The 22,830-nt window shown below is 38.4% G+C and overlaps 2 protein-coding genes across 6 annotated transcripts in view; one reads left to right on the forward strand and one right to left on the reverse strand.

Annotated features, from left to right (window-relative positions):
- Window positions 1–3,210, reverse strand: part of osbpl1a (oxysterol binding protein-like 1A) — a 26,336-nt gene extending 23,126 nt beyond the window's left edge. For 3 of the 4 annotated variants that reach the window (XM_046049470.1, XM_046049469.1, XM_046049467.1), the window contains exon 1: window positions 990–1,366. The gene's annotated coding sequence lies outside the window, so the exon portion shown is untranslated. Of the gene's footprint in view, window positions 1–989; window positions 1,367–3,076 lie in introns of those variants that run through there. The other variant, XM_046049468.1, reaches the window with a different exon arrangement.
- impact (impact RWD domain protein) lies at window positions 1,523–20,300 on the forward strand. 2 transcript variants are annotated; one of them, XM_046049474.1, is made up of 11 exons: window positions 1,523–1,701; window positions 3,160–3,282; window positions 3,368–3,420; window positions 3,546–3,608; window positions 3,761–3,846; window positions 9,201–9,326; window positions 9,445–9,539; window positions 12,050–12,123; window positions 13,459–13,545; window positions 17,492–17,626; window positions 20,056–20,300. In XM_046049474.1, the coding sequence occupies exons 1-10, from the start codon at window positions 1,654–1,656 to the stop codon at window positions 17,601–17,603; spliced, it is 867 nt and encodes a 288-aa protein (XP_045905430.1). In that variant the 5' UTR covers window positions 1,523–1,653; the 3' UTR covers window positions 17,604–17,626; window positions 20,056–20,300. The 2 variants fall into 2 exon arrangements, with proteins under 2 accessions (XP_045905430.1, XP_045905429.1); XM_046049473.1 differs by having other exon boundaries at window positions 1,524–1,701; window positions 13,459–13,549.
- Window positions 20,301–22,830: the final 2,530 nt, after the last annotated feature.

The raw sequence follows: 22,830 nt of genomic DNA on the forward strand, positions 1-22,830 counted from the left end.
AGATACACATGAGGCGTGACAGTTGAAACATTACCTTAAACCATACATATGTATTATATATGTTTTATGGTTTAAAGGTAATGATTTAACTTTTCCGCTACATTTATTTGACAGCTGTACTGGTTACTTTTCAGATTAAGATTTTAACATTAAAAACACATGATGAGCTTTTAAAATACAACACATAGTTAAATTTAAACCAGTGGCTTCTAATCGTTTTGGCTTGTGACCCCTTACCAAAAAAAAAAAAAAAAAAAAAAGAAGCAGTGTGTAGTTGTATATAACCAGTTACACAAAATTTCCCCTCGAAACTTATCAATTGATTTAATTTCAAATTAGGGTTAGGGTTAAATTAACAGTTTGAGGTCCAAAGGCATTAAATGAAGCAATGAAATAAAGGATATATTAGATTGTGAAAATTGTGAATAACTTTTTTCTTCCTTCCTCTCACATTAATCATCTCACAGCCCCTCAGATTTATCTTGTGGCCATTTAAAGGGGGTGTGACCTATAGTTTGGTATCCAACCACTAGACTAGAATCTATCAGTCACATGGGCAATTTTTCAGCAGAATGACCTTTACATTTTGCTGATAATACTTCTGTAGGCTACTTTTAATTAAAAAGGATTTTTAATGCAGGACTTCCACTTGAGTTTACATTAATGTACAGGTACTTTACTTTAGTGAAGGATCTGAGTCCTTCTTCCACTGCTATCTTGAAACTTTTACATTTGCTTTTTCCAGATTCCACAGTTTGTGAACATGAACTTTCATAAACAGGAATAATCAAATAATCATCCAAGCTGAAATAGTCCAGCCCAAATCTTCACATCTGTAGGCTAAATTTATTATGCATAATCATACTAAAGTGATGCGAGGTTTTTTGCATAAAGCAGCTGTGGCCAGTAGACATGAAACTGGCTGATGTGTCCTTAGAATAACACACCAGCAAGCTAATGATCAGCAAGCAGGATAAACAGACACTTACTGCTTCAACTAATCCAGTGCTGTGAAGTCAAATCCTGGGTGGTCGGACACAGCTGCTCTCACACAGGCCCTCTGTGAGGCTGCATGTGATGTTTTAAGCCACTCTCACCCGTTTCCTGCAGCTCTCATGCAGCCCAAACAGCTCGGCGCATATCGTCCCACACATCACACGGTCACTCACACACACACTCCACACCGACCGTCTTCATCCGACGCTAAGATGACTGATGGCGAAATACAGCTCAACCTCTCTCTCACTTCAAACGCCTCTGTTTTCTGTTTACACTGACATCAGCTGATCGTCCCAGGACGGAACTCCTGGTCGCTCTTTTCAAAATAAAAGCAGTTGACTGATATTTTAATCGCATAATAAATAAGTCACGCGCCCTCTTACACATTAATACAGCAATTAGAAATTATAAAATTACAAATACTTTGTTCGCTAAGCTTTGTCTTTTGTCTCGGCTTTGTGAAAGCAAAACACGCGAGAACCCGGAAGCCAAAAACACACGCACCCAATCAGCTTTGCCCTGGAAGTAGTTTACAATTCCACACTTACAGACTGGATCTGGATATGGTTCATGTGCTCTAAGTTTTGTTGAATCTTTTTAACGCACTTGGTTTTTTATGTTTTAATGGCAGGGACTTGATGATGACATAAACAGATGGCAGACATCATAAATCCGGAGAATGAAGGAGATCTTCAGGCTCAAGTAAGCTTTGTGTGCTCTGACAACCTCTCTGATGAAGTTAAGACATTCTAGCAAGCTGTGTTTAGCCTAGTGCCTGTTTTGTTGTAGTGTTTTGATGCGTCCTGCAGAGAGCGTATATGTCAAATAGTAATTGTTGGCAGGTGTAGCTTAGGTCAGTTTACAATGGTTTAAAACTGAGTTCAAATTTCAATGAGAAAAAAGCCAGGCAGGCTTTTGACATATCTGAAATTAACAAATCCTTTTCCATATCACGCTGATAAACATGTAGGTATAATGAAAATGCACCAAAATAAACAGGGATGCACCCCCATGGTGCAACACATGGACACAAATTAACCACACCACAAGCAAATATTATTAAACTTGTAGTTTTGCTGAAATTTATTTTTACCCAGTGTCTTTAAGTTTGGCCCTAGTTAGTGCCTCTCACGTATTGCCGTTGCATTTAAGTCACAGAGCTAAGCATAATTTTTCCGGATGAATAAACACCCAGTTATCTTTGAAAACAATTTTTTAATCCATTTCCCAAATTACATTTTCCTATCCAGGTAGCCAGAAATGTCACACTTCCTAGTTACTTAGTAACATCAATATAGACAAATAATAAGTGATAATATAATGTTTGAATTTTTTTTAATGCCATATAAATTGAACAGGGAAATAAGTAATTTCCAGTTACAATCTGTGTTTGGACTAGGAAACAGTGACCCAACGTTGGTAACGGGCTAAAAATCTCTTTTCTCATGCACCAGGCAGAATATTTTATTGTTTAACACAGTTATATATATATTTTTAATCTAGATGGTTAGAAGAGTCTTTTGAGGATTCTGGAGATACCTTCCGAAGTGTGTTATATGTGTGAGATTATAGACACCACTCTCGTGTCTGTACACTAAACATGAATGCATGCCAGCAGGCAGTTAGTTTAGCTTAGCATACAGACTGGAAACAGGGGAAAGCAGCTAGCCTGGCTCTGTCCAAAGGTAACAAAAATCTACCTACCAGCAGCTCACAAATTAACACAGAGGGTGACTTGACATTTTCATACTCTCATTTTTGTACAGAGTAAACAAACAACCTATTCCATGTTAATTTGCGAGCTTAAGAGGTGCAATAAACGTCCAAGCATATTTCCCAAAATATTGAACTGTTGATTTAAATGACGCTCTGGGTTTTTCAAATATCACCAGATATATATTTTCTTTTGGAAAATTAAATGTTTAGATCTGTGACATTAAATGTAATGGTAGTACATAGAAGACACAAACTAAGGCTTGCTGCAGTTTAATATTGTGCTTTTGATGCGTCTGTGCAGTTGGATTTTGATGATATAGTGTCACTAAAGATACATTAGATTAGAGTTTGAAACCAGTACCTCACTGCTGGTCCAAATGCTGAAATGGCTTTATGTCAACAGACACATATGATGACTCTTTGTTGTTGTTTCCTCTCATTTAGATTGAAGAGGTCGAGGCTCTGTCTTCCATCTACGGGGATGAATGGTGTGTTATAGATGAAGCATCCAGAATATTTTGCATCAAAATATCCAACGAGTTGGAGAGATTGACGGCATGTTTGCAGGTAGAGAAACAAAAAGTCTTGCATATTAAGTGTTTGGCATTGCTGTTTGTTTGTAATCCACTTTATTAATTTTCTTATTGATCAGATAATTCTCCCACCTGATTATCCAAGCGCAGCCCCCCCCATCTACCAGATCAAGTAAGTCTATTTGCCTTTCAAATGTAATCTTGCGGTGATCTGCTGAATTGATAGAGCTACATCCCACTCAAAAACCCACTCCTCTTCCTACTTAATAACCCTCTGTTTGTTCTGGCCTTTTGTAGTGCAGCGTGGTTGCGAGGCCCAGAGAGGGCCAAATTGGCAAACAGCCTGGAAGACCTCTATGTGTGAGTGTTTCTCATAATTTCTGACTTCCCAAGGAGGTACTGTAGAGTGAAATTAGCCACAACAAAAGCTTTTCATGATTGTTTCCACAGTGCAATTTCTCTGAAGTCTGTAGAGGATCCACCCTCATATGGAAATATTTAAATTTCAACAGGGAGCATGCGGGGGAGAGCATCCTCTACCTCTGGGTGGAAAAAATTCGAGAATTCCTCGTGGAGAAATCCCAGAGTTCAGAAACAGGTGAGGTGTGAAAACTGAAGTTCATGCTTGGGGGACACACTTACTCAAGCAATTCAAAATGATTGAAATCTTAATAGACATTTGTCAGTCCAGAAGAATTTCCTTTATAACACGGAAAGAGCAATATTTCATTTTTAAAAGAAAAATTATTTTTAGGATGAGGAATAACACACTTAACACTATCTAGCTCAAGTTAGGCTGGGCTAGCTGGAGTGTAAACTTCCCCAAACCATATCCTTGCTAACAGTCTGGGTGATCCGGTCACCAGTGGACAGCTCCAAGTACATGTGTGAAAACCCAAAAAGCATTGAGGACGCATTGAGACCCTATCGCTCAGACCACAGTCTGAGGTGGTCTGCGCCCCAAAAAGCCACACTCTTTTGTGGAGTTTCCTGATGACAGATAGCTTCACTTGTTGCTAAATTAAGTGCTAGATGCACGGCTCACTATAGCCGCACTTCTGCTTTGGCTTCACTTTTCAGCCCAGGAGGTTGCCGCTTGGTGGAGACGCATTCTAATCAGTCAGGTGTGAACTGACGCACCTGGAGCTGTTCACGTGTGATCGGCTCACCCAAGACGCATGTTAATGCCAGGTGTAAACAGCCTCTCTGACTGGACTGTCCTAATTTTGGGGGTGGGGTTTAGTCAGTTCCACACTTTCCAATAAGCTGAAATACATGATAACATCCACACATGTTAACAGCTTGGCTCTGATAAAATATTAGAACATTTTTTTTATAAACAAATAGTCGTATCAAAGGTCCAGATGAATCTACTTCCCTGACTGAAGCCTCATCTAAATGCATCTAACTTATGTAACGATGCTCCTCTGTGAGTTATCCAACAATTTGGTGGTCTAAAGCTGTGATAAGATAAGCACAAAGGCCTGTAGAGGCATTAGAAACCCCATATGTGTCTGACTTTGAGTGACTGCATTGAATTAAGATCGATATCTATGTAATGCCTTCTGTTACCTTAGCAGTAGAGTCTTTTCAAGTGTAAAAACCGTAAAAGATACCCAAATTAAAGATTTTATACAAGTGTCACTAGGCTTCAGGTTTCTCGGGGAGTCTGATCTGTCTCATTTATCTATCGCCAAGGCCAGCTATTGTGGAGGCACACAGTCTCTTTTGAGCTACAAGGCTGAAAAATATTAACCGTCCTCCCCATTCTTGTGTGAATATAAATTGTCCTCTCAATGCGATTCATGTGGTAATAAGTATAACTGGTCACAGCACTTAAGCTCAGAGGATCGGGATTGACGGCTTATTCCCATTCAAATGACAAGGACGTGGGGGAGAGAGAGAGAAAGACAGGGGGGAGCGATAAGGCCGAAGATGCACATTTTGCAGAAAAGGAAATGAAAAGGGAGTAAACATGACAGAGGACATGAAAAGCAAAGAGAAATAATGGCTGAAAAACATCAGAGAGGCCAAATGTTTGTTCACCGAAATATGAAGTCCCACTATTAATTAATTTCTGCGTGCAAGTGCAGGTGTTCTTCTGTATGTGTGTGCATGCAGACATAGAAGAAAAACTATAGGCATTACTTAGCTTCACATTGTCACTGCGTGCTTGTTTGTATCATTTGTAACTATTTCAACTTTGATCACAGTTTTTAATTTAGCAGGCTTTCCTTTCTTCAAAAATCTTGAAAAGTCTTATCTACTTCTCATGGAGAACGATAAAGGATAGGTCTGGTGATATGTTGTCGGTACCTTTTAATACAACCCTGCTTAATGTCTGCAGGTATTCCTTTCAGGCTGCATTGTCTGCGGTGATAAAAGACATCTGGGTGTCATTTTGTCATGTTAAGTCTGTGGTTCATTCCTGTTTTTTTTCCATCTCAGTAACATTGCTAAGATTAGATCTGTGTTAGAGGGAGATGCTTGATCATCGTTTTATTTCATCATGTTTGGATTATTGCAATGTACAGCTTTACAGCAATCTTCTATGGACCGACTGCAAGTTGTTCAGAATGCAGCTGCAAGACTTTTGACTAAGACCAGCAGGAGATCGCACATTACTCCTGTGCCTAAAGCCCTTCATTGACTTCCGATAGGCTTTAGAGTGCATTTTAAAGTTTGAATCATTACTTACAGAGCCTTGCATGGTCAAGCCCCCTCGTTCATCCAGGATCTATTATGTGCACGCAACTCTGGTGGATATCTGAGGTCTTCAGGCCAAGACCTTTTTAACTATTCCCAGAACATGTTTTAAGACAAGAGGTGCTTTCTGTGTAGTGGTGCCATGGATTGTGTGGAAACTTTTAGAAAACACCTAACCACACATCTTTCAGACAAGCTTTAAGTTAGCAATATGGTTTTGCTTCCCTCAAATTTTTAGGGTATTCAATGAAAAAGAAATTGGCTGTCTTTAGAATTTCCATGGTATTTTATAGTATATGTACAATTGTTATTTGTTTTTAATTTTTTAAAATTTATTTATTTTTACCTGTAATACACTATATAACCCCCTTTGTCGGTAAAAGGTGCTATATAAATAAAGTTTACTTATTTACTTACTTACAGCCCCAACAACCTTCATCAACTAGGTACTGCTGGGCAGCCTTTATGTTGCCTGAGAAGCGAAACTCGGGGCAAAACAAAAGGCTACAAAGAATGGACGTAGCCACTATGACATCACCCATTGTTGTTTTTTTTTATAGTTATAAAGTTAGTTATATAGTTTTAAAGTTATTTATTGCAGTTCAAAAGCAAGTGCAAACATAGACCAGGGGTTAACATATGAATAAAATAAAATAAAAATAAAGAAAATAATCAGCAGTTCAGGCAATTAAGAAGTTTACATATATTGAGAGTCTTTAAGGCTTTGGGGTTTGAAGAGTGCTGAATAGTTTGTATGTATTGTTGCAATTCACTAATAAATACTTCAAATAAAGGTTTGCTGTTACAAAATTTAGTTTTGTGAATGTGGAATTTTGCTAAAATAATGAAGAGATTTATAAGATAATATGGTTTTTGTTTTAAAGTGCAGACATCATAAAAACCAAAAAGCACATCTTTGTACAGCAGAGAAAAATGGGCAGAAATGTTACAGCTGATATATTGTGCAAAGTCTTTCCAAAAAATAACAATACAAGGACAGCTCCAAAATAAGTGTATGGTTGTTTCACAATGAAGTCCACAGAAAGAGCAGTTAATTTCAATGTCATACTACTGTTTTGAAACCCTGAGTTTGTCATTTTGGCCGTCGCCATCTTGTTTTTTTGGAACCAGACGTAACCCGATATTTGTAAGGGTGGAGCTAGCTAGCTTGGTTAGCAAGGTGCATCCTTAATTTACATTTACTGTGATATGAACTGGGATGCTAATTTCAGCTAGTGAAAAACACGCTTAAAACAAAATGTACTTAACTGAGAAACTGAACAGCCGACTTCTTAGAGTGTCTTTTAGTACAACCAAATGCTTAATAAGAGACTTTTAGGCAACCAAAATGTTATAATTAACTTTCATGAATTTAAAACTTAGATGAAAACACCAACCACACTCAAAAACAAGTTCACGGCTTGTTAAATGCAGATCCATTAAATAAGCTTTTTCAGCTATGCTGTACACAGTGCAGTGGATATAAGTCGCCTCTGTCATGGTAGGGACTTGTCAGTCACAAAATAACCACACTCTAAAGTATACCCTGCTTTATTGTCTACTTTTCTCTAAATGGGACCATAATTTACCAAATGATCATGCTGTACTGAAGAAGACTAGAAACTATAACCTCATTAGGAAAGTGTTTACAGAGGAAATAAATGAAGTGAGAAGTAGGCTCAGTTTATCATAGACTAATGCAATCAGACTCACTAAAGGAGTCGCCCCCTGCTGGCCATTTGAAAGAATGCGGGCTTTAGGCTCTTCTTACTTTTCAGACCTGGAGGTTGCCGCTTGCACTCACTGCTGCTTACTCTTTAAGCCTATTGCTTTGTGCACATGGTAATAACTGGGGGTAACTGTATCAGTTGAGTGTATCAACATCTTCTCTCATCTGTACTGTGGTGGTGTGGTGGCCGGACAGTAAGATAACAACATTCAGAAAGACTGTAGTAAGCAATACAACCTATAACAATAAAAGTGAGGAGGAAAGAATTTGAATTTTGACAAGTGAGGGGGGGATGGTCTTGGTCTTGGACTTGACCGCATTTATACTCGGTCCATAACTTTGGGAACATCAATAAATTGCTTTTGCATTGTCTGATTTATTTTTTGATTTCCTAACTTTCATAGGATGTAAAACGTATCGCCTCAAATGCAACCAATAACCCTCTCAGCCCCTAAAAGTCTTGGTCTTGATAAACTCTGGTCTTGGTCTTGACTTGGTCTCGGTTTGGGCGGTCTTGACTACAACACAAGGTCCGTGGTCTAATTTGTGTCAGTTTAGGGGTGCTTGACATGAAAAAGTTTGAGAACCACTGCTCTAGAGCACCAAATGTGTATTAATCCACAGTTGAAAATAGTCCCAAACAATTTCACTGATCACTATTTCTCCCCCTTTGCAAAAAAAATATACTGTTCCCAGCTGACATTTAGCCTCGTGAAAATTTAAGTATATATTTGTGCCCAAAATGGGCATGGGATTTGTTGACAATAACAAGATTGCCTTATGTTTTAATATCTAGAGCTTTTTTACTGTCTATATTTCTATAGAAATGTAGGAGCCTGACTGACATTTCATAGGGTTCATATCATCAACTAACGTATCTCAAATGCATTAATATTGTTGCATAGGGTTACTAATGTAAAATAAATAAATTACATTACACACTGCAGGAAGTATAGTTTAGCTATATACAGTACATACAGATACATAGAGTTGATTTTCGGCTATGCTCACACATAGTGCACCTTTGTTTCCATAACAACACAGCACTCATTTCAACTCACCTGATGTTTTGTATCTGATCCCACTGCATCAGCATTATTCATGCGTGTGGTGTTGAGAAATGTGGAACTGAGCATATGATTAACTGTCTGAGAAAGAAAAAAACAGTTGACGCCCCTCAACTCAAACCTTTCTCAATTATTAATGGCACACAGTCAAATTTGCTTAATCCGTGCTACAAATAATATTAGCAGCTTCATTGGTCCCAAAAATCTAGTATCAGTCGAGGTCAATAATTGGTGTCATCCATTATGAATGATCTGTCTTGGTATAATGGGTCACAACACCATATTCGTGTTAGGGTCATGTAATGGTCATTTGGTAATAAGTCATTTTAATGACAAGCTGCCTGGCTTGCAGAAACCTCAGTGAAGACCTTTTATAGGCACCAGGTTTAGGATTAAAAAAACAACCTTATCTTTAACAAGACAAAATATTTCTTACCTGACCTGCTTCAGCGGATCCACCAGAAAGGGTGAACCTGACAGCCGAGGAGGAAGTGGATGATGATGAAGAGATACCAGACTTCAGGACTCTCAAACTGAACACAGAAAATGCACATCTCTTCATGGATCATGCAATCGGTACCACTTATGACAGTTTGATAGACTTTGTTACATTTGGATTGTGTGGTCAAAATTAACACAGCTTAGTATGAAACTGATAATTCTGAGGTATGATGTGTAACATTTTGTCTTGTAGATGAAGAGGTACCTCCTATAAAACATGGAAATACCATCACAGAGCGACGCAGTACCTTCCAGCCTCACTTAGCACCTGTGGTGACTCCTAGACAGGTACAAAACATGAATGGCATTTTGACCTTGCTCCTATGTACGGATTTTTCAACTCAAAAATTAAACAATGCCTGTTTTTTCTTAAACCATGAAGACACGCGACAAACGACCGCTCATATGAGTTTTTAGTAGAAATGACTTGCTGAGGGTCTTGAGGAGGAGGGGGATGTAAATGTGCTAATTTACACAGCATTTTCACAACCTGCATGTTAATCTCACTCTCTGGCATTCCAGTAAAATACCGACTCATCTTAAAAGCTTCCACCTGCTGTGAAGTGCTATTTAAATGAAAATATTTACAGACGCAGGCATCCTCCACAGAGCAGGTGAACTGAGTAGACGGAGACCTGCACAGCATTTACGTATTTTCTTGTAATAGTATGGAAGTGTTCAATTCAAACCAAGATATAACTGAGAAAAAGATCTGCCACATTTGCCTTTTTTATTTATTTGTTAATACAAAAACTGTATTAAATTATTAGATAAGATGTTGAGAAATAAATGAACACATGAATAAATTGTGTAAAATATATAGATGAACAAAATGTGTAAAATAATTTGAGGAATTGTTCAAACTAATTATTATTTCATAGTATTTGTTTTATAACTGCACTTTCCCCAGTGACACACATTTTTATGTCACATTTTATTTCATAACATTACCTTTTTATTTCATGACACTCACCACCCCCTCAATTTTCAAGCCAATCACATGCCCCCTGGTGCCCAGTAATCTAGCGTGCTTTTGTTATCTTGAGCAGCAAACCACCAAGAAAGTTGTGCCCCTCTCTCTGAAAAACATCTTAAAATCAAAACGCTGCCTTGGTAACTCTGAATGAACCCATTCGCTGCTGCCGTTAACACCGTGTCTTGACTTTGATGCTGAGTAATAAACCAAGCTCACAACACAGCTTATCTAGCCAGCCAGCTAGGAAAGTAGCATGTGGAGCTTTATTGAGATAAATACAAGTTATCTATTGTGTCCGTGCACTGTGTTTATTATTTAAAAGCACATCCTCTACTTGCTTGATTTAATTAAATTACTCTGGCATTGTTGCTGTAGCAACCAGGAGCTAACTGGCTAAGTCTGGTAGCTGGCTGGTCTGCTAAAGAGAGGCAGGGGACATGTGATTATTTGACAGGCAGCACCACTGGCAAACTGGAAAATTATGAAATTGACTTTTTTGTGGCCCACCCATCGTTTGTTCCACTTATAGTTTTGTCTCTTAACTTCAGGTAGCTATTGCTAGCTATAGTAAATACAGGTTAAAAGGCAGGAGGTTTTTGAAATGCACCGCAGATATCAGATTAAAAAGTTACTTTTGGCGTCTACTAGCTCATAGCTAGCTCAACTAGTTTACTAATAAATAAATAATAAACCCATGTCAGTGAAATCTGGACTGTGTAATAGTATAACTAACCAAATGGGTCTCCATTGTGACTGTGGATGAGGAAATATTGTATTAGCAGAAGTTCTAAACAGACAACCTATTCCAATATGATGTCATATTATCATAAAAACTTAATAAAACACAAATACTAACACATTCTGACCATGACTGTTTTAACAGTAAGGTGACCAGTGGTGCTTTGTGATCGTAAGCATGTAACACATTCTTACTTCTGGTTTAGGCAGGAAGTTCAAATACAAAATACCCAAGTCTAAGCACTTCCTTCTTGCTATAATGCATGAGGTCAATAAAATGTGTCTTGAAAGTGTCATAATGTCACATAAACTGATGTAATATTGAAAACTTTGAGGCTCCATAAAACTGAAATGACCACATCCCTGTTAAATCACACTAGCTTTGTAAAAACTTATGGGTTAACATTACTCTGCTTTTTTTTCATCGTCACACATCACAGATGGACAACAAAAATGTCCAGTGTGTTCTTCAGAGGGTAGATAATTTTTAATACTAAAGATGTATGGTACCAGTAAGTGATATATTACTTGTCATCATGAATCATATCTCTTAAGCAGTGTCATTATTTGCCAAAATTCCAAGGTGTACATATTGTAAAGTTGTTTCTCAGTCATTATAACATAATTAAAATCGGTTCAGTCATAATACCATGGTAAGACTTTTCAAGTTGAGAGCTGGACATTATGTAGACATGCCGCCCTGTAATCTGCCCTCCAACGCTCTCTTTAAACTACTAAAAATTATCATTATGATGACTTCAGTTGAAAACATATTTTTTAAGGAGTGATGGAAAAGTGAAACCAATGGTAAACACTGGTATGATATGAACAGTTGCTTTAATGAATGACAAAAGCTTGACGGAGGACTGAGCTTTGTGGACCAGCCATTACTTACAAAACAGCAAAGATTTTTGGTAACCTGCCTACAAATTAATTGAGACATCTGAAAAAGAGTGGAAAGGCAGAGACAGCCTCAATCGAAATCCTAGTTTTCAAACCATACCTTACTCTCTAAATATAACGTTACAGTATTTCTAGCCATTTAAATCTCAGTTTTATTTATTGGAAATGTGGTCTGTTGCAGGTTAAATTGGTCCTGGAGAAGCTGTATGAAAACAAGAAGATTGCTAGTGCCACTCATAATATTTATGCATACAGGTAAGTAATGTCATATATATATATGTGTGAATCAGTGTTTCCCATACATAGACTTTACTTGGGCGGGCTGCCCAGGTAGATTAACAGCTGCCCAAGTAAATCCGTTTTAAAATCGTTTTTGATTGCAGCGCTGCGTAGCGAATATTCACTCGGCACATCCTCTCACTCGGTCGCGCTCTCTCTCTCTCTCTCTTTCTCGCAAACACGGACAACAGACCCCTCTGTGAATTGAATGGTTGGTGCCATAAACACCACTGCACAAATCTGTCCAACACAACGCTGTCAATGTCGGAGACCCATCTTCAAAACAGTTATTAGCAAGCATGAAAGGCGCTAATAAGGATAACGTTAGCTATGTTAACTTTGGAAAACAGCTGTCGAAGTTAGCACCCTGTATAACTGGTAGTCAACAGGTGCATTTGAGATAACTGGCTGACTTTCACCGACTTGATAGATAGGGGAATAAAAACAGCGCACAATCTAACGATACCTCTGGTAGACTGTGTGAGCTTAGAACAATGATCAGGCCTTGCTCCCACGAGGTCTAGTGACGTTTTGCAGCGCTGGTGTTGTGCCGAATTCTGCATGCCTGCCGTGAATTGCATACACCTCGCGGGAGGTAACGCTCTTTTATGCTGAGAAAAGAGGTGGATGCAAATTTTGGCAGGTAGCCTCGAACATCTGTTTAGCCGAATGATGCATTCACTTCTTAAGGTCCTTTTCACTTATTAAGTTGACATTGTTTGTACGCGAAAATTCGGCATAACACCTGTGACAGTCGCCCCCCGCCCCGCCACAGTTACGCTGTCAATCTGTGGAAACACTGTGTGAATGCATATACAGTAAATGTTATAACATCTGTCATGGATTTATTATGCAGATCATGCCGACTCCCTCGCTTAGTATTACAGTGTGTCTCATTAGTGGCGAAGAACATGAGATGAGTAAAGACTCGAGGCCTGTCCATCATCTCTAAAGGGCACATTACTGCATTAAAGGTCAATAAAAGCACCAGAGAAAATTAAGCCTTTCTGGTAGTATTGTGTATAATGTGAATAGATGGGTGTGCGTGTATACGTGTTTTCTCAGGCATGTGTGTGCAGTTTGTTTTCTCTCTTTTTTTTTTCCCCCAACGTGGTCTAATGAGGTCGATGCCGAGCAGCTGATGCACTGCCTGGGTGGTCATTACTCACAGGGAGGAGATGTTGACATTTAGACCACTTAAAAAACTTTTCCGGTGAAGAGGCTGCCGGTGTCACAGCGTCATTCTCTGACCGAAAATGTCTCAATACTCTCCCGCCTAATGCCAAGCTGTTGCGATTCTCTCTGTTGTAGGATTTACTGCGAGGACAAGCACAGCTTCCTGCAGGACTGTGAAGACGACGGCGAGACGGCCGCAGGGGGGAGATTGCTTCATTTACTGCAGGTTATCATTTCATTAAAAAAATACTGACCCCGACCTCACACATCACTCTTTCAGCTGCATACTAAACTTAATTTTGCATTTGTTAAATAGGAACAAATGCAAAAAGAACTGAATAATGAGTCACACATAAAGCTTTTGCCTAGGACTGATTTCGCAAGCGCATTGTTAAACTTGTTGTCTGCGTCCAACTTTCTTTTGGCTTCTGCATGCTTAATTGGAACTTGCCTTGTTCATTTTCACAGTCTGAATAATTTGACATCTGCTGTGGCTTTTAAACTGGGATTGTTATGAGTAAGGATCTTCCCACAGACTCTGACAATATAGGTGGTGGTTTAGTAACTCATCCATCATAGGTTTTATAAGACATTTTCCTTATATAACAAACACATAGGTCTATGTATGTGATATTAAACTATATACTATATGAAATAGATCAAAGTGGTCACAGTCATTTACTGGCCTTCAAAAATAGCTAGCAATGTGAAAAAGGACAGGTTACTGCACCATCCATTTTGAGGATTACTATTACACCACATGAAAGCCTGAAAGGCCTCTGTGTCAGTTCACATGGGAACATTTTGTGGTAATGCAGCCTAAATATAAGGGGTGAAGGGAGATTTGGTCCAGGCAACATTTTCATAAAAATAAATAAATCAACAATGTGGTCAGATATCAGTGACGTTTGAAACATTGAACGATAATTTCCGTCATTGATTGAGCTGGCAATTGCGTTTTTCACTAATTGTAGTTTAGTCTGTAAGATGAGAGAAGATGCATCCATCCATCCATTGTCAGCCGCTTATGCTGCGTAAAGGGTCGCGGGGGGCTGGAGCCAATCCCAGCTTACATCGGGTGAAAGGCGGGTACACCCTGGACAGGTCGCCAGTCCATCGCAGGAGAGAAGATGCAAGTGAATGAAAATGAACAAGACTAAAGCTGTCCTAATCCATGTGACGTCTAAGCAGACCTTGAGTAGGCGATGTAATGTGTTCATACTGTAAAAGTGACAAGTGGCGGCTGCAAAAAATTTAACATGGTTGTGGATGGTGGTGAAACGGCTCCAGCAACACCTCAGAAAACAAAAAAAATAACTATTACATTTTTGGGAAAACATTTTACTGCCTCTTTACATTTAATCAGTAGGCATTTTTAAAATTGTAGTTTGAATGACACCTTGCAGTGCGAGCATTACTACAGCGAGTATTGTATCCAGGGTGCAATTTGTGCAAAAAACGGGGGGGGGGGGGTTCATGAAAAAGTAGCAGAAGTTGCGCATTTTAAAATAAATTTAACATTGGTGCTTTGAGCTAATACTAGCATCAGTATGCTAACATGACATGCTCAGAATGTAAACATGCTGATGTTATCATGCTAAAATTTCCAAATTATTTTTAAACACAAAGAACAACTGAAACTGATAGAAATTTAATTTAAACTGATGAAAAATGTATTAATTCTGCAGGTATTTGGTCATAAACGAAAGTCTTAAAAATTAAACATTTGACCTGAAGATGGCGCTAGACTGACCACCAAACTGATATTGCCATCACTAGAGCCTCACTGCTAGCGTGAGGTGATGTTCTTAAATTGCTTATTTTGTACTATTAATAGTCCACAACCAAATATATTCCATTTGCAATCATATAAAACAAAGAATCGCAGCATATCCTGACATTTGAGAAACTAGATTCAGCAAATGTGTTGACAAAAGAATGTCTTAACAAATGACATAAACAAATTAAGAATCATGATGTGAAAATGCTGAAATTGCTCATCCCAAAGGTAGAGCCTACACAGAGATTGAGTCTCTACGATTTCACAAGGGGAATAACCTCAATAGTACAGTATGACCCACACCACTAGTATTTACATAATGTGTAAATTTTCCGAGAAATAGTTCACAATAGTAATTTCATATTAATCTTTTCATTTCACACATCAGTGAGGCGCTTGTGTTGTCAGATGGCACCATGATTCACACACACACACACACACACACACACACACACACACACACACACACACACACACACACACACACACACACACCCACATCACACTAAAATGTGCAATTGTCCAAGCTGCCTTTGACTAATATAGTGTTCCAAGACAGTCAGCTACGTCTTGGCTCTAATTTAATCAATTACCTTTTGGATAAATAAAACAAAATCTATTTAAACACAAGTACTTACTCCCTGTTTCATATCTGGAAACACGACTCTAAATGAATGCTAAATCCGCTTCATAAAGTGATAACATGTCAATGTTGTGTTTACTGCTTGTTCTCCTGGCAAGTGGCCAACAAATCGGTTTAAACGGAACTTTGAATTTCTAGTTTATCAACTTCTGACTATCTGAACACAGCTAGTGAACCCAGTCAGTACGTTTGTTAAAACAGATACATGTAAAATGGAAACTTATATTTGCTTATTGCAATATTTGCTTTTCTTAACTCATGTGGAGATACTGTACATAAGGGCAGATTAAAAGACGTACAATCAGGTAGCTGACTGACCTACTGTATCTGGATTGATAGTATCAGGTCCGCTGTCCTGCTCATCATTCTGAGCAAGAAACTGATTAATCTTCTACTTGTAACACTCTCAGCGTTCTGAGCAATTTACATGAAGAGCTTTCTCCTTAATCTATTCTTCTCTTATCTCATTCGTCTCCACAAGCCTTTCTTCCCGTTTCCTCATTTAGATTTGTTCTGTCTGCCAGTGAATGTGGAAGTGTGAGGTGACGAATAAAGAAATTATCTGACTCATAGTGTTGGGAGCCAGATGAGCATGAGACCCCATTAAATTGCACTTTTTGTTTGGTTGCAGTGTAGAGACAAATACCTCCTTATTATTCTAAAGGAATAATCTTTTTGGGGGGATTTGATATTCACTAAGAGTTTGTTGTCAATTTAATCTCTACATGTTCAGTAGAGAGATGCAGGACATCTTATAAGCTTAGCCCAAAGAATCTTGGGAAAACAACCAGCCCCCAATTAAAAGTACCACCAAAGTCCTCCAACCAATTCAAATTTTTGTATTTGCACATTATTTCTTGTTAGGTAGCAGACTAGTCAAAAATACATCTAAGAGTGACCTGGGTTATAATGACAGGATTTCTGAGATGTTGCAAGCAGTAACTGCAGCCAAGAAATGGCTTCAATGCTTAAGCTAGCTGCTTGTTAACCAATGTTTTCTACATGTTGAATGCACACAACATGTAAAGAAGACAACTGTGGAGATACTGAGATGCATAACTGTTCCCCTCATTAAACTTTAACACAACACTAACAGAACTGAGAGGAAATGCAGAGTTGGGTAATAATTATCTGGCGGTTCATCACTAGAACAGCCCTCTTTCTCATACACATCGTCATTTGAGCCGTTATTTATATAAAAATATTGATTAGAGCAGCGATTATTGTAGTGTTTAATGGTCCTTTTTATGGCTCTCGATTGTAACGTGTCGTTTATTGCTTTGTGGAGTTTATATTTATGGTTTTATATTATGTTACTTTGTGGGTATTTATATCTTTCGTAAACTGTGTTGGCTGATAAGGATGGGAGTCCTGTAATCTCCGTGAATTTTATGGATCAAACCTTGAACCTTCCAGTCTTTGTGCTAACCTTAGCTAAACATTGCCGGGTGCTAGATATTGACACTCAAATATGAAAGTGAAATTAATTTTCATCTCACTCTGTGGAAGAGATCAAAATAGGGAAATATTTTGGAGTGTCTGGCCATAAGCTTTAGACTGGCAGCTGATAGCCTGAGCCATATAAACTTAATGAAGATTCCCCCACCTGGGCATCGTATCTGGTGTGAAATATTTGGCTACCAATGAAGGGTGTTGTGTCACATTTAGTGTGTTCGTCTGTTGTTTCCCGGCTCTCGAATTTCACATCCATTTTATCTTTACCATGTGTTTATCTCTCACCACAGATTCTGGACGTGCGCAATGTCATGGTGGTCGTGTCTCGATGGTATGGAGGTATTTTGTTGGGTCCTGACCGCTTCAAACACATCAACAACTGTGCTAGAAACATCCTGGTAGAGGAAGGATACACTGCCTCCATGGTGAGACACTCTCTGGGCTTCTTACGTATCACTCTGTCATCCTCCACTGACACATCATCAGTCAAATTCAACATTGCTGTCAGTTTACTGATGCTTGGAAACGCCTGGTATCTTGTAGTTTAATTGACCGTTACCCTCATGTTCCTCCATTTATCTGAAAACAAATTGAGGAGATTTTTTTTACCTATTTGACAACCAGAGTCCGTAAGTCAGAAGAGAAGAGTTCTTTCAATGCTGTCAGACAGTGTATAGTTACAGGTTATAGTGAGACATAGATTTATTATAATAATAATAATAAGTGTCTGCTCGGCTTGCTTTGTGTTTCCACAGGAACTCCTCAGTAGCTGTCACATTAGGGATACTGGTTCATTTAAAGTGTCTGGTGGCCATATTTTCTAGAGATCAAACACTCTCCTCGCTTTCAGCAGCCTGAAGTTAGACACAGTCTGCTTTGAAGTCGTCTTTGTGTTCTGCAAAGTTATTCCATTGATTACACGATTGACCTTTGAGCTGCTGCCACAGATGGATTAAAGGTAGTGCAAACCTACCCTTAAAACTATCCTACTTCAAAACCCTATCAACTCACTGTAAAAATCAGCACTTGATTTAATTCCTGTCCTGAAAGCCAAGCCTGGACTCTATGAAGCCACTGTCTGTGGATGGAGGGGATGCAGAGGAGCTTGTGTCCAAATCCCGAAGTGCTTTTCTAAAATTGATTCTTGAAAAAAAAACAGCTTAGTTTTACTTGGCCGAAGCTGCCCGAAGCCTGTCCTAAGCTTGACAGGTCAGAAAAGCAGTGCATTCATTCAGAATCAGAATCAGCTTTAATGGACAGGTATGTGTACACATGAGGAATTTTGCTCTGGTCTTACAGTGCTCTCAATGTACATACACAGAACAAGCAGCAGACTCAGACTACAGTGTACAGAACATAAATATACACACCATAAACAAAAACAACAACATTTGACAGTAGTGAAGTGGAGCACAGTGTAAAGGATGCTATTTTTGCGCAGGAGTTATTGTACATGATGTAGGTGGATCTGATATACACTATATACAATACATACAATTTGAACAGCTACTAAATGACAAATAAATAATAATAAATAGTAAACAGTACAGGTCGATGTTAGACCTGATATGTACAGTCACGCATACGAGAATATATTTTCAGTAACGTGCATGTGCACTTTAATGCCATGTCGGGATACTTAATTAGAAAACCAGATTTATCTTCACCCTTCAAATGTACAATATTTTCATACAGCAGAATAATACATCCCTAGGCTCATACACAGAAAGCGTTAAATATACATTTTTATCAGAGATTGTTTAAAAGTTTAATATTATATTTCTCCTGTGTTTCCCTCTGTCCAGCGTGGGGGGGCTGCAACTGTGACATTATGTAGTTTTAATGCCTTTTAAAATGAGTGAATCTCTGCAGTGCTCCTAAGCTATTTAAAAAATTAGAGGCACTCTGATGTTTTAAAGGTTAAATTGGGATCAAATGTTATTCTGGGATTGAATATTTTAGAATATAGCCCAGACTTGGGTAGAGACAGTTTTTGATGAAAATTGCAAATACTTTGGACCCGTGAGATGCACTAGTTGAATCTATGAAGAGATGATGTTGTTGGAAACCCTGAACTTTCTTTTGTCCAAGTAAGAAACAGCTGACTTCAGGTCAACACCTGGAATTCTGTGCCAACACCTCATCGTGTTGGTCTATATGCATATTTGTGATAAAGGGTAAATGGGAAACGGGGAGAACATTTTTGCCGTAGGCGAATGCAAAATTAGATAAAATCTCTGAATACTTGGAGTGGATTTAGGAGGAAAATGAGCTGAACCACTAGTTTTACACTTCAGGACCTCACAAGAGGAGGGGTTTCTTTATATATATATTTTTTATAATAATTGGGGACACAAACAACAACAAGTTTTGGAGAGTGACTGGTTTACAGCCCCATTGCAAACACCATATGAGCTTGGAAGGGGCTTTATGCATATAAAACTGCCCACATTTGTGACTCTGCTGTATAAAATAGAATAATCATTTATGCTTGCTTTTGGTCCAAGCTGTTGGGAGATTTACAAGTTGGCAGCCTGGATTGTCAGAGCAATTATTAGTGGAGGACGTTTTATAAGAGTGTTTAAGAATACAATGTTTAGTTTGATGCAATTATTAGAATATATTAAAACAGTATGGTGCGTGCCAATCAGTACATTGTCATTTGCACATTTCAGTAAGGATGGGAGACACAGCAGGAGTTTAGGCAAAAGTGTCTGTCAAAGATTGAGTCATGAGCTTTAAAACAGCACTCAAATGTTAAACATGGAAAAAGCTTTTGCACCATTAAGAGGAGTGCTAATGTAAGATGATCATTAGTCTGTTTGCTCTCTAATCCTTTCCTCTTGTTTCACAGGATGAGGCCACCAAATCAGCAGCGAAGACCAAAAAGTCCAAAAGCAAGAAGGCAAAATGAATTTCGAGAAGAAGAAAAAAGACTTTTATTCAGACATGTTTTCACAATATTGTGAAAAGGTAATTTTTAGCCGATTCAGATGTGTCTTAATAAAGACAAGAAGGGATTTCTCGCAATCCGAACAATTTATTCAAAATAACTTACGGTATTAAAATGTCTTTGTTAATAAATTGTTATTTCAGCTGGTCGCTTGAACTCTGGAATTTATATTGCACCATTTTGACTGAGAGGCCTTGAAATGAAATGTTTAAAGTGTAACGTGTATAAACTATAACTTTTACATCAGCAGAACACAGTATTGATCCTCTTTATTAGAAAGCGACATAATCACTATACACTTGAATAAGCAATATTCAGCCTTCAGGCGAATCCAATTGTGAAGAAAATTTACACACTGTTCATTCAGCGTTTCCAGGAAATATGGTCAGTCAAACATCACAGCTTAACAAAATGAGGTTCACTACGTTTCACTGACACTCTCACTCACATAATTCACAAGTCCATTTTCCCCCAATGCATTTGACATCCACTTGAAGCCAGCTGACTATTCAGCCTTTCACAGTTGCGTGTTCTCTCAAAGCATTTACCTCACGTTGGCTTCTGTGGGATTTTGCTTCACCTCTCCATTTTGGTGTCACTCGATCCCTGGAAAGTCACAGTCTGCATATTAACCACTACAGGGTTGGCTTTAGGCAGGAGAGGAACTGCTTTCTAAAAAATACCCGGGGCTCGTCTGTGCACCTGGCAGTTTTCACAGCCACAACCTGATTATTGCGATATAAAAAAGTTGACTTTTATTAGTATCTTGAGGGAATAAAACTGATTGTTTGATCCAATAAGGGCATTTCATTTGAATGAGAACAGAAATGACACACAGGATTTCCTCCATGTCAGTGTACAAAACCGCCTGCTCATTTCAGCCCTTGATAATAATCACAGCTAATTCACTTAGCAGAGAGTTGTTCTCCCTGACAGGCTGTCATCACACTGAACCCATCATCTCAGCCTTAATCATATTTTTTAGTAGTTTGCGAAGAACTCATTTAACTAAATTCATACTTGAGGCTGAGGAGGATAATTAGCCAAGATTTCAGATTCCATCCATACAGTTGTTCCTGTATGGATGAAATATATGGATACCTTGGGGAGAACTTTGCAATAGGTGTAGCTTGGCTCACGTAAGACTTTCATTGTTTTAGTAAAATCGAAGAAAAGCATGCAAGTATGGATCCCCAATGTGTAACGTTACAATAAATGTATTTCATCATTCTCACATTATTTACATATTATGTTTTATTAGAATTTGTATTCAAATCATGACAGAAATTATTTCAAATTGCCATTACCAAGTCAGATATTTCTTCTTAATGGCATTTTCCCTAATTTCTCCAAGTGGCTTTTTATTGATCACTTTTACTTCCTTGTACTACTGCCTTAAATAAACACACACATACATACATACATACATACATACATACACAGTCTTTCTTTATGGCTGCTCTACCTAATAGGATCTAGCTTGCAGTTAGCATGTGATTAGCTGAAAGGTGAAGTGAATGACTGACAGCTCCAAGGTCATGAAAAGTGACATTTAGTAGATAAACTGTGTCACTGGGGAAAAGGCCATTATCAAATAGGTTTTAGTTTTGTAAAATGGTGTTTTGAAATAAATAAAATTAACTTAAGAAAATAAAATATAGTAATAGTTTCAGTAATTTCTTAAATCATTTCAACATTTAGTGGTTCATAATTTAGATAATTCATTAAAAATGCTTATTTATTTCATCATGTTTTATTTATTTAGGATATTGAACGCACTGGGGCTCTATAGCTACTTAATCTGACTTTCATAAAAACTGCCATTTGGAGTAGGCCTAGTTTCTGTCATAACAATGAGATTATGTGTTGATTGGTTAATTTATTAAATAAGATATAATCCTGGAGAACAAAACAAAAGACGAGGAGTCTAGTTATTCCTCAGTCTTTATCAAGTGGACTCATCATTGACCACTGACTCACTGAACTTGTTGCTTGGTGTAAATATCTGCCCATGGTGACTGGCTCTTGCAGTCATCCTGCTGGCTGCAGCTCGCATCGTTTCAACTCAGTCTGCTTCGCGCATCTGGACCACTTCATCTTTTGCTTGCGGACTTCATCCTTTGATCAGTGGCTGCCGTGCGAACAAAGAAACAGAACGTCAAGTGCGCAGAAATCACCCGAGTAAGACCGGAATTCGTCTTGTCTCCAAAATAAAAGCGTAAGCGTTTCACACCTCTTGGAAGACAGCATGCACATGCGGGAAATCTTTAGTGATTTGGAGGGTTCGGATCTGATGAACACCTGACACAATATTGTTTAAGATGGACTTGCACAGTAGACATTTCAATTGACAACTGTTTAGTTTGCCCTTTAGGCTACATGTTGCCCTATCAGGGAATATTTTGAAAGACTGTAGGCCTAACTGTAATTGGACGCATTAAATTTGGTTCAATAATGCATATTTATGATAGCCTTCAATCTTTTGGAAAGCCTTGCCGTATTGTGCGTTTATTTGGGGGGAAAATACGACCGGATGTAGCTACTTACTTTCTGAAAACTTGACATCGGAGACAAAAGCAAGTGTGCGCTCCGCGGTACCCGCACATTCAGCAGCCAGCACCTTCAATAAAGCGGCTACCCAGAGAGGAGAGAGCGCACCCAGAGGATCTACAATTA

Source organism: Micropterus dolomieu, linkage group LG05 (assembly GCF_021292245.1).
Source record: "Micropterus dolomieu isolate WLL.071019.BEF.003 ecotype Adirondacks linkage group LG05, ASM2129224v1, whole genome shotgun sequence".
In the NCBI taxonomy this organism is placed as follows: domain Eukaryota; kingdom Metazoa; phylum Chordata; class Actinopteri; order Centrarchiformes; family Centrarchidae; genus Micropterus; species Micropterus dolomieu.

Bases quoted from the DNA above. Each gene is read 5' to 3' on its own strand.
- impact (XM_046049473.1), top strand. From the start codon at position 1,654: ATGGCAGACATCATAAATCCGGAGAATGAAGGAGATCTTCAGGCTCAA. The intron at 3,609-3,760 runs GTGAGTGTTTCT...AAATTTCAACAG, and splicing joins AGCCTGGAAGACCTCTATGT to GGAGCATGCGGGGGAGAGCA. The intron at 13,550-17,491 runs GTTATCATTTCA...CTCTCACCACAG, and splicing joins GATTGCTTCATTTACTGCAG to ATTCTGGACGTGCGCAATGT.